The sequence below is a fragment of the Salmo salar genome, chromosome ssa06, assembly GCF_905237065.1.
Source record: "Salmo salar chromosome ssa06, Ssal_v3.1, whole genome shotgun sequence".
In the NCBI taxonomy this organism is placed as follows: Eukaryota; Metazoa; Chordata; class Actinopteri; order Salmoniformes; family Salmonidae; genus Salmo; species Salmo salar.
Genome location: NC_059447.1, coordinates 62,283,338 through 62,296,006, shown reverse-complemented (window position 1 = coordinate 62,296,006; position 12,669 = coordinate 62,283,338). Strand labels below are relative to the sequence as shown.

Below are 12,669 nucleotides of genomic sequence, written 5' to 3'. Positions count from 1 at the left end.
TTTAATGTTGAATGACTTTAATGAGATCAATTTGTTGTATTGTTGTCCTCAGGGCACCATTGTAAATGAGACCCATGTCTCGATGGGTTCCCCTGATTAAATAACAGCAAGACAATGTATTCCATTGAGACCATTTCAGCCATTACCGGGGTGTTTGACAGGTCATTACAAACATTTCCGCGGTCGTAACGTTAGCAGGGGAAATAAAAGACAGGCAAAAAGCAAGAGTCGTAGGAGTAAAATGAAAGCAATCAATCCAGCGAGATTTAAGTGGCTTTTGCGCCCCTCAATGGCCGAAAAGGACAGATCCTCAGGTGGGCAGGGCATGTGCGTTGCTATTAATAGGACGCTAAAATAAAAGGCAAGGCCCATCTGAGGGCTCATGGTGTCAGACCGAACCACAGCCCTCAGCCTCCTGACCTACTGAAACCTCTAGTCAGGTCAAATCAAGGGACATCTTCAACCTGAATCGCATGATTTCATAGACCAACTCATCTTAAATTATACTCCCTGTACATGTTGAATGAATGCGCTCCAATTCAACAGAATAATCAGACTACAGGGGAAATGACTGAGATGGGATTGAGAAGTCAGATGGAAAAATGGAATTGCAGAATGTTGTGTAGAGGTTCTAGAGCGGAGGCTACAGTTAGCTGAGCTCCATCACATCACAACGTTGAGAGCAATGTTAGTGAATGACAACAACAATAATACTCCCTGACAGTAAAATCATCAAGGAAGCCCTTGTGTAGACACAAAGAGCAGCAGTGACAACTGACTCCTGGAGATGATGCACGAATGCTCTTTCTAAGCCTGGCCTACACTGCTACACAATAACATGCTGCCACGTCTGTGGATCAGCTGTCAGAGGACCCTTAGAAATTCATCCTCTGATGATGTGCTTTAGTGTGTGTAGGTGTGTGTGTTTGTACAAAAAGGCGGGGGGGGGGGGGCTCCCTCAAACCTCTGGCTAGAAAATGTCTCTTTATTCCAGCCTCTGAAAGGTTATCTTGCAGGCTGATGTCCAGCAAGGCTGTGCAGTCCATTACACAGCTCCTGCCTGAGGGCTGACAGTGGAGCCGGGGCCCTTCCATAATACATACAGCCATTGCCTTTGTTCATGTACTGGCCTTGCCTTTCACAGCAGCCCGCAACACACAGCTCACCAGATGAAAGATTGCAGCCGGGACAAGGCAGAGGCAAATAAAGATGGGCGCTTGCTCGCTTTCTCTCGCTCTACACCTCTTCCTAGCAGAACTGAGGGGAAAACAAAAGAGTAATCGTCCCTGGCCATTACAGTCCACGCTGGTTGGTATGCTTGCTTTGACCAGACCTGTTTTTGTTCTGACCCTGTCTGTCTACCTGTCATGCTCAGGTAGACACAGGCAGGCAGGAGATGGGGGGACAATGCAAATAGTCTGGGTTAATCAATTGGCTAGATATTTAAGACAAGCGTAATTCCGGTATCCCCACTGCCTTGCCTTGAAAGCTAAACATTAAAACAGACTTTGAGACGTCTCCCCTGTTCCAGTGGATTTGTATTGAACAGAGGCATCAGGAAATGCAGTGGTATGCTCCTGTCTCTCAGTATTCCAGTCGTGGCCCCTCACTATTATGACAGTGAGGTGGAATGGAGGAACATGACAGAGGTTGGGGCCAAATGGAAAACCACAGACCGCTCCATCCATGTTAAGACAATGTTGGAAGAGAAGGAGATGGAAGAGGGGGTTGTATTTATCTTTGAAATAGATATTCTGTATTCAGGAGACAAAGTGAATATTAATGCCCAATCCACCAGGGCTTTTGTGAGCTCCTTTATTGTTGGAATTGCTCGAGGGCAGCGAAGTCAATGCCTTTCAATTAAAAGTTTGTTAATACTCTTCATGAATGCTTCTGATCACTAATGGTTTTTTTTCGCTCTCTCCCGCATTTGGAAAAAAAAATGAGGGTGGACAAGAATTTAGTGCTTCTTAACGAGTTGGTTCTCCCAGGGGAATAAATAATGAATCTGGTTCCATAACATGGGCAGGGGAAACATCAAAGTAAAAAGACTGAAGGTGTTTTTTTTCACCGTTTCCACTCCAACTACCTCAGCTAAATTCTTCAGCTCCATCACCACCCCTTCCTTAATCCATGGTAGTTCATTTCACACAGCAACTAGGGTTAACAACGGTGAAACGAGGAAAGGTTAGACAACTTCATTTTCACTTGATGAGCCATCACATTTCTTTTAGCTATAACCTTCCTCACCTCTGGCATTCAATTGATCATAGAAACTGCATTACAGGGCTAAGTAATGGTTCAGTAGTTCACATACAAAAATTGCACAAACTGCAGTTTGACATTCTCTCAAGTGGGACATTCCTTTTAAAGCTGTAAAAGGAACCGGGACTTGAAAACAACATTTAAGAAAGAAAAGAAAAACTTGCAGAGAAATCACAAATTATTGAGGCATGACCAATGGGGAGAAAACATGCTGAGCTAAGAATAGATGCAAAAAAACAGAGTGGTTCAAAGCATTTGAGAGTGGTGCAGGTGTGGACCACAATGCAAATACTAATTATTGCAGTCCAATAGACTGGGGGGATTGGTTTGTAGGGTTATTCCACTGTGTATTTGGGCATTATAGAGCACCATTGCCAATATCACAATTTCCTGAGATATACACATCACGTTAGATTGCAAAGGTTTTGTATATCGTGTGGCAATGTCTGAGACAAAACCTTTTCAAACTGTTTTATACATCTCTTCCGTCTCAGTGTTTGGGAGTAATTTGTTTCCTATGCATAGTCTGAAGGGAAAAACAGTCTTAATGAATATCCTTTTATCAGTGAGAGTGAAAGGCTTGAGGAAGGCAATGTGTTCTATCTGACAGACACACAAAGTCCTCACTCCTAAAGCACATTACCTTCAAACTGATGAGTCAGGTCCATATTGACTGATTAGAAAAAAATACAAGAGTTAAGTGCTCCTTTCCCTACCCCGAACAGTGGAATTAAGATGACTTCATTCAGTCCACTTCCACAGACAGACGCGGTGGTTCCTTCCAGGTGAGAAGTGTAACTGTTCTGTCTAACACTAGAAAGGCCTTGAGGGACCAAATCCAACATTCTAATGAATACATTTCATATGCTATCAGAAAAATAATATTTTGGTTGTGTTAATGAAGGTATTGGTAACAGAATAGCTCTCTCTCTCTCTCTCTCTCTCTCTCTCTCTCTCTCTCTCTCTCTCTCTCTCTCTCTCTCTCTCTCTCTCTCTCTCTCTCTCTCTCTCTCTCTCTCTCTCTCTCTCTCTCTCTCTCTCTCTCTCTCTCTCTCTCTCTCTCTCTCTCTCTCTCTCTCTCTCTCTCTCTCTCTCTCTCTTAGGAGGATTTGAAAATCGAACATACGTGTGTTAAATAGACATATTTAAGAAAAGTCAAGGACAGGGGGGGACATGACTTTAAACATGGAACAGATATTTCAATGTTTTATTCATATTTAGTCAAAATGCTCTCACTTGGCTCTTCTAGTGTTAACTTCTCTAGGGTAGGGGGCAGTATTTTCACGGGCCGGATGAAAAACGTACCCAAATTAAACGGCCTACTACTCGGGCCCAGGAACTAGAATATGCATATTATTAGTAGATTTGGTAGGAAAACACTCTGAAGTTTCTAAAACTGTTTGAATGGTGTCTGAGTATAACAGAACTCATATGGCAGGCAAAAACCTGAGAAAAATCTAACCAGCAAGTGAGAAGTCTGGTGCTTGTAGTCCTTTCAAGTCATTGCCTATCAAACACACAGTGACTTAGGGTTCATTTTGCACTTCCTAAGGCTTCCACTAGATGTCAACAGTCTTTAGAACGTTGTTTGAGGGGTCTTCCAAAACGTTTTTCAAGACACTGGAATCGTCCGGTTGGAATATTATTGAAGTTCTAAGTTAAAAAGGCCCTAAAGATTGATGCTATACAGCGTTTGACATGTTTGAACGAACGTAAATATAACTTTTTTTGACTTTTTGTCGTGACATTTTGGCCGGGCTTCCTACACTTGGAGTAGCTTACTGAACGCGGAAACAACAAGGGGTTATTTGGACATAAATTATGGACTTTATCTAACAAAACAACATTTATTGTGGACCTGGGATTCCTGGAAGTGCCTTCTGATGAAGATCATCAAAGGTAAGTGAATATTTCTAATGCTATTTATGATTTTAGATGACTCCAAAATGGCGGGTATCTGTATTGCCTAGTGTATTTTTCTGAGCGCAGTACTCAGATTATTGCAAAGTGTGCTTTCCCCGTGAAGCTTTTTTGAAATCTGTCACAGCAGTTGCATAAAGGAGATGTTCATCTATAATTCTTTGAATAACAGTTTAATATTTTATCAACATTTATGATGAGTATTTTTGTAAATTGTTGTGCTGATTCACCGACCGTATTGGAGGCAAAATATTTTCTGAACATCACGCGCCAATGTAAAAGGCTGTTTTTGGATATAAATATCAACTTGATCGAACAAAAAAATGCATGTATTGTGTAACATGATGTCCTAGGAGTGTCATCTGATGAAGATCGTCGAAGGTTAGTGTATAATTTTAGCTGAATTTCTGGTATTTGTGACGCCTGTCCTTGCTAGGAAAATGGCTGTGTGTTTTTTCTTGTGTTGGAACTGTCCTAACATAATCTAACTTTATGCTTTCGCCGTAAAGCCTTTTTGAAATCGGACAACGTGGTTACATTAAGGAGACGTGCATCTTTAAAATGGTGTAAAATAGTCGTATTTTTGAGAACTTAGAACTATGACATTTTGTGGTTTTGAATTTGGCGCTCTGATTTTTCACTGGCTGTTGAATAGTGTGAACCGTGGGTGGAACGGTAGCGTCCCACCTGCCCAAGAGAGGTTAAACAGAGCACTTCATCAAGGCCCAATTACCTGGAGTCAAATCAAACCAAATGTTATGTGTCACATCCTTCGCAACAGGTGTAGACTAACAATGAAATGCTTACTTATGGGTCCTTTCCAACAATGCAGAGTTAAAGATGAGAAAAATGTTAAATAAAAAAATAGAAAGAGACAAGGCATAACTACACAGTGATTAACGAATAAAAATTAACATGGCTACATACAGGGAATACCAGTACTGAGTCGATGTGCATGGGTACGAGGTAATTGAGGTAGCTATGTACTGCACAGTGAGGGAAAAAAGTATTTGATCCCCTGCTGATTTTGTACGTTTGCCCACTGACAAAGAAATGATCAGTCTATAATTTTAATGGTAGAGATCACAACCTATATTCACCCACTGAAAAAGACAGACAAAAGTTATCACTATGCTTTAAACCATCTAAAAGCACAACCAAATTCCAATGGAAAAACAAATGTCGGATTTTTGTTGAGTTTAGTTTAATGTCCATCACTGTGCTTTCAACCATTTAAAAGCACACTAAAGTTCAAATGGGAATAAAATGTCAGATATTTTGTTTATTTATACAACAGATGAATGTGTTATTGCTGTGCTTCATCTAATAGCAGAACCAAATGGCCTAGATTGCAGTTAAGATTACATTAAAAGAACACAGTGATCAATGCCGTTTCGAGATTCTGCGCAGTTTATTACAGCAATTGTGAAGATCTCCACAGACCTGCGATGACCTATGCATGCTATCTTGAACGTGCATGCTTTACAGTGAGGGATAAAAGTATTTGATCCCCTGCTGATTTTGTACCTTTGCCCACTGACAAAGAAATTATCAGTCTATAATTTTAATGGTAGGTTTATTTGAACAGTGAGAGACAGAATAACAACAAAAAATCCAGAAAAACGCATGTCAAAAATGTTATAAATTGATTTGCATTTTAATGAGGGAAATAAGTATTTGACCCCTCTGCAAAACATGACTTAGTACTTGGTGGCAAAACCGTTGTTGGCAGTCGGAGAGGTCAGACGTTTCTTGTAGTTGGCCACCAGGTTTGCACACATCTCAGGAGGGATTTTGTCCAACTCCTCTTTGCAGATCTTCTCCAAGTCATTAAGGTTTCGAGGCTGATGTCTGGCAACTCGAACCTTCAGCTCCCTCCACATATTTTCTATGGGATTAAGGTCTGGAGACTGGCTTGGCCACTCCAGGACCTTAATGTGCTTCTTCTTGAGCCACTCCTTTGTTGCCTTGGCCGTGTGTTTTGGGTCATTTCATGCTATACCTCACCCCCTGTAAAGTTCTCACCCAAATTTGACTGGCCCGTCCTCGTCTTTGATGCGTGAAGTTGTCCTGTCCCCTTGCAAAACACCCCCAAACATATTTTCCACCCCATGTTTGACGGTGGGGATGGTGTCATAGGCAGAATTCCTCCTCCTCCAAACACGGCGAGTTGAGGCTAAAGAGCTCCATTTTGGTATCATCTGACCACAACACTTTCACCCAGTTGTCCTCTGAATCATTCAGATGTTCATTGGCAAACTTCAGACGGGCATGTATATGTGCCTTCTTGAGCAGGGGGGCTTTGCGGGCGCTGCAGGATTTCAGTCCTTCACGGCGTAGTGTGTTACCAATTGTTTGCGAATAATCGCACCAACTGTTGTCACCTTCTCACCAAGCTGCTTGGCGATGGTCTTGTAGCCCATTCCAGCCTTGTGTAGGTCTACAATCTTGTCCCTGACATCCTTGGAGAGCTCTTTGGTCTTGGCCATGGTGGAGAGTTTGGAATCTGATTGATTGATTGCTTCTGTGGACAGGTGTCTTTTATACCGGTAACAAACTGAGATTAGGAGCACTCCCTTTAAGAGTGTGCTCCTAATCTCAGCTCGTTACCTGTATAAAAGACACCTGGGAGCCAGAAATCTTTCTGATTGAGAGGGGGTCAAATACTTATTTCCCTCATTAAAATGCAAATCAATTTATAACATTTTTGACATGCGTTTTTTCTGGATTTTTTTGTTGTTATTCTGTCTCTTACTGTTCAAATAAACCTACCATTAAAATTATAGACTGATCATTTCTTTGTCAGTGGGCAAATGTACAAAATCAGCAGGGGATCAAATACTTTTTTCCCTCACTGTATATATAGGCAGGGGTAAAGGTATTAGGCAACAGGATAGATAATAGATAGTAGCAGCAGCATATGTGGTGAGTGTGAAAGTGTGTGTGTGTGATTGTGTGTGGTGTCAGTATACATGTGTGTGCGTGCGATTGTGTGTGGGCGTATGTAGTGTTGGTATGTGTGTGTGAGAGAGAGAGTGTCTATATGTGTATGTTGGGTCGTAAGTATGTGCGAGTGTGTGGGTAGGTAGGGCTGTGGCGGTCATTACATTTTGTCAGCCGGTTATTGTCATGCAAATGACTGCCAGTCTCACAGTAATTGACCGTTAATTAACATAAATATGTTTAGCATCTCTAGGCCTCCACGCATACAAGCCGCTGATGCACGCCTTTGGAACATCTACATTAAAACAAGTCGAACAAATCCATTTAATATACATCACAATAAATTCATTATTTTGGTCAGGTCTAAAGAAACATTATGATGTGAAGAAAATGTATGTCAGAAGAATAGAATAGGAGTCTAGTTCATTTAGCAGACAAGATATTTTTATAAGTCCCGTGCAATTATTTTATGTTTTTATTGTAAGAATAATATAATTGAACATAGCTGAATAAAATAAAGGATATTTTTCCCATTCCGGAGCGAGTGCGCATTTGAAGTGGCTATGTTGAGCGTAAAAGTTACCATTTGAAACAGGTCCTATACGCTAGATTTAAGAATTATTTGACACATTTAGTTGTGAATGATACAAACCTTAGAATGTCTTATAAATCAAAACATACACCGAGTGTACAAAACATTTAGAACACCTTCCTAATATTGACTTGTCGGGGCATGCACTCAAGGTGTTGAAAGCGTTCCACAGGGATGCTGGCCCATGTTGACTCCAATGCTTCCCACAATTTCGTCAAGTTGGCTGGATGTACTTTGATACACACAAGCATAAAAAAAACGGCAGCGTTGCTGGTAGAAATGATGTAAGACGGAGTTCAGCTTTCCTGCATTAAAATGCCTTGGGTGGCTCTGTATTCTTTCCCTACTGATTACAGTCGGGCTTGCCTAACCAATCAGATTCTAGATCTCCTGTCCTTGAGCTTGTCAGTGGCTGACTAGCTAGCAGCCAAAGGTGTTCTATAGTTCTACTGGCTAGCAGACAAGGGGGTTCTATGTTATTTGGTTCTACTCACCACGTTGAAGTCCAGGTTCTTCTCCACCCACTCTGTGGCCATCTCAAAGTCCTCATACATCTCCATGACGTATAGGGTGTCCAGGGCATCCACGATGGTGGCTCCCTTTATGCTCCCTGGGAAGGCAAACAAAACAAAGCCTTGAGGACTCGTATCCTATTTTCCACTCATAGCAACATATTGTATTGGTAGAAAAACAGCACAGACAGAGTCAGGTTTCTACCATTAAGACCAGAGGAGGTTCAAATCTCCAGGGCAGCTGGGAGTTCTAACCGTAAGTGTGCTGTTTTATTCAAAGAGCGGGGCATATCTCCTGCTGCGGTGGAATATTGCTTCAGGCAACCTCCATTTATCTCAGTGCGAGATGTCATGCATATGAACAAATACAAATATGGCAGAGCACCTTTGGCTATACTGTCAGGTTTTTACCTGGTTGAGGAGGATGTGGCAGAGAAAGTTGGAACAGAGGAGTGAGCATATTAGCGTGAGTCTTTTCACGGTGGGCTGATGCTTTCGGAAGGCTCTTGGCCAACAGACCTTACCTATCAGATGACATTATACCGAGCCTCCTGAGTGGTACAGCGGTCTAAGGCACTGCATTGCAGTGCTAGAGGCATCACTACAGACCCGGGTTTGATCCCAGGCTATGTCGCAGCCACCTGCGACCGGGAGACCCATGGGGAGACCAATGAGGCGGCGCATAATTGACCCAGCGTCGTCCGGGTTAGGAGAGGGTTTGGCCGGCAGGGATATCCTTGTCCCATCGCGTTCTAGTGACTCCTTGTGGCGGGCTGGACGCATGCACGCTGACTTGTGTCACCAGTTGTATGGGGTTTCCTCCGACACATTGGTGCAGCTGGCTTCTGGGTTAAGCGGGCGGGTGTTAAGAAGCTCGGTTTGGCGGGTCATGTTTCGGAGGACTCTCCCGTTGGGGAGTTGAGACAAGATCGTAATGAGATCGCAATTGGATATCACGAAATTTGGGAGGAAAAGGGGGTAAAATACCAAAAAATTAAATGACATTATACCCCCATGACAGAGTACCGTGTCCATATGCCCTGTGCAGCTAAAAACACCCTCTTCTGCTTCATTAAGATAAGAGCAACAAGATTAATGAAATTACTGAGCTATAAAGAAATGTAGCCTAGACGCAATTTATTCTCCAGAGAAGCTTCGACTTGCTCGGTTTACCAAGCGCTTAGGAGAACCCAGCCCCTGCCAACTCTCCACACTCGCTTGGAGGGCCGACATTTCTCGTCCTTTACGTCACACATTCAAAAGGAGGAGATGATAAAATGAAAGGCGCCAGGCAGGCAGTCAAAGAGGAAAGGCACCAGCCAGGCAGGCAGTCAAAGAGATGAACACTCAGCAAAGCTTTTAGTCCACAGCATTATCGAAAATAAACTCAATAACACGACTAAAGCGCTTTCCCATTCACTTACACCTATACAGCTTTCTTCAAATGAAAAAAAAGGTAATGCTGTGGTAACTGAAGGTGTTTTTATTTCCTTAAAAGGGTAGGATTACAGCTAAAAGCTTTAATGTAGATTGAACGCCCCCGAAATTTAACAATGGGTGCTGTAGGCCTGCCTGCGTCTGTCTGTCAACGAATGTTAATGTGGGCCACAAAAAGGAAGAGTAGCAAGGGTCATTGCAGGCTTGACTAAACACGTTTCCACTGGCCATCCTTTTGTCACCTGGCCTCCTTTTCCCTTTCCTGTTTTTCATTAATCCCTCACTCCATTTGGACTCTGTGAGAGAGACGAGGGAATGACATTTCGTGCCTGCCACCCATTGTCTGCCAGCCCGGCAGGCTTCCTTCCTGCTCCGTGGCTAGAATGCGTGCCTGCTTCCTCCATTATAAAATACAGTGGCAAGGAGGAGTGGAGAGGGGGGCATCCTCATCCCATTACTGGGACAAGCCAGAGCATGATGTGTGAAAAGGTGTTGTGTTTTTGCGAATGTTTTCACGTGCGTGTGCGTTTGTGTGTGCATGTACCTCAAAATGTACAGCAAGCCATGGAGTGACTTGAATTCTAAGAAGCAGAACACAGAATATCAAAGCCAGATTTCTCTGATCTATCAAACAGTCTTCTCACTCTAAGCTTCCAATTAAAATGTATTTCTATGACATGTCATGAAGCAGCCTTTATTCTTATAATAAAGGGCTCTTGAGATCTTAGTAAATTTTGAATGTAAGATGATAGATTTGAGTAAATGAAAAACATGTGAAGGCTTTTGAAAAAATAAGGATGACCTGGATATCAGTTCTTATAGAGAATCCCAGTTGGTAATTTTAAAACGTTTGATGGAAGAACACTTTCCCAAATTTCCATTTAGAAATCCTGAATTGACTTAAGGAGGACATCACTTAACATTTTTCTGAGGAAATCAATTAAAGGGATACTTTGGGATTTTGGCAATGTTGCCCTTTATCTACATCCTCAGAGTCAGATGAACTCATGGACACCATTTTTATGTCAGCGTAATGACTGGAAGTAACTACTAGCATGCTAGCAGTACCCATAGACTTCCACTCATTGTGCTAACGCTAGTATATTGTTAGCATTGGCTCAAAAAACTATCTATAACTTCCTTCATACTGGACACAGAGACAAATGGTATCCACGAGTTCATCTGACTCTGGGGAAGTAGATAAAGGGCACCATTGCCAAAATCCCGAAGTATCCCTTTAAGTCCAACGGCTGGCCCATGAACAGGCTAAATACATTTCCCCAGTACATAAGAGCTTGGTGATGGATGTGTGAGCAACATTCATGGGACGGCAGCTCTCGTGTCTAAGAGCTTTCATTTATCACCTGCTCTCTCTCTCTCTCTCTCTCCATATCTCATACTTTAGAAAGGAGCTCATCTCTGCAGCAGAGACTCTTGAGCATTTAATTGACTGATGACACTTGCTAATAGAGTTCTCACATCATTAGCAGGGAATGGCACAAATGGTGGAAAATTGAATCTCATGGGGCTGAGAGCCTTTGAGGCGTTGTCAGACGATGCATTGTTTGGACAAAAACAACCTTCACGTAAAAGTGGGCTCAGAATATCAAACCCATACACACAGTGACATCGTTCATTGTTCTGAGGGAGGACGTCGTCACCACTTCATTGAGGCCTATTTTAGAAAACATCAGAACCTGGGGCAACTTAGTTTATTATGTAAATATGCCTGTGGCAACTAGCCCAAATGTCTAGTCAAACCTGCTCTGCAGCTATGTGACACATTTGGTTATTCATCTTGGGGAGGACATGGTGGTTTCTTTAATACAGAAACAGGAAGTTGGAGAGTAAACCATTGGAAGTTTGTGTTGACAGCTAAGGTAGGCCTACATATGTTAGAGTTGTTAGATTAGATAATCATGTAGTGAGCTTTAGAGCAGTTATATAGTCTAACTTTACATTTGGTTATCACCTTTGTCTTTCAGCTACCCACAATGCAAACATAAACCATTCAAAGGAAGTTATAGAGAAATCTAGATCAAAAGGTGGAATTATACCATTTGGGTGAAAGTGACCCATCCCAACCAAAGGCAACGTTGTTCAATATCAAAATAGTACTACAGTGCAATTGGAAAATATCCGGACCCCTTAACTTTTAACATTACAGCCTTATTTTAAAATGGAATAAATAGTATTTTTCCTCTCATCAATCTTAAAACACAATACCCTATAATGACAAAAGAAACAGGTTTTTAGAATGTTTTGCTAATTTATTACAAATTTACAGAAACATTACATTTACATAAGTAATCAGATCCTTTACTCAGTACTTCGTTGAAGCTCATTTGGCTGTGATTACAGCCTCAAGTCTTTTTGGGTATGACGTTATAAGCTTATAAGATCCTCTCAAGCTCTGGGGAGTGTCGCTAAACAGCTATTCGCAGGTCTCTCCAGAGATGTTCAATCGGGTTCAAGTCCGGGCTCTGGCTGGGCCACTCAAGGACATTCGGAGACTTGTCCCGAAGCAACTCCTGCATTGTCTTGGCTGTGTGTTTAGGGTCGATGTCCTGTTGGAAGGTGAACCGTCGCCCCAGTCTGAGGTCCTGAGCGCTCTGGAGCAGGTTTTCATCAAGGATCTGTCTGTACTTTGCTCTGTTCATCTTTCCCTTGATCCTGACTAGTCTCCCAGTCCCTGCCGGTGAAAATCATCCCCACAGCATAATGCTGCCACCACCATGCTTCACCGTCGGGATGGTGCCAAGTTTCATCAAACCAGATAATCTTGTTTCTCATTGTCAGAGTCCTTTAGGTGCCTTTTGGCAAACTCCAAGCGGGCTGTCATGTGCCTTTTACTGCGGAGTGGCTTCCGTCTGGCCACTCTAGCATAAAGGCCTGATTGGTAGAGTGTTGTAGAGATGGTTGTCCTTCTGGAAGGTTCTCCCATCTCCACAGAGGAACTCTGGAGCTCTGTCAGAGTGACCATCGGGTTCTTGGTCACCT

General features: G+C 42.5%; 1 protein-coding gene across 2 annotated transcripts in view; it reads right to left on the bottom strand.

The window, feature by feature from the left end:
* Nucleotides 1-12,669, bottom strand: part of man1a1 (mannosidase, alpha, class 1A, member 1) — a 164,598-nt gene that overhangs the window by 88,780 nt on the left and 63,149 nt on the right. For both annotated transcript variants that reach the window (XM_014205126.2, XM_045720801.1), the window contains exon 3: nucleotides 8,215-8,330. In XM_014205126.2, coding sequence (XP_014060601.1) covers nucleotides 8,215-8,330 — 116 coding nt within the window. The remainder of the gene's footprint in view (nucleotides 1-8,214; nucleotides 8,331-12,669) is intronic.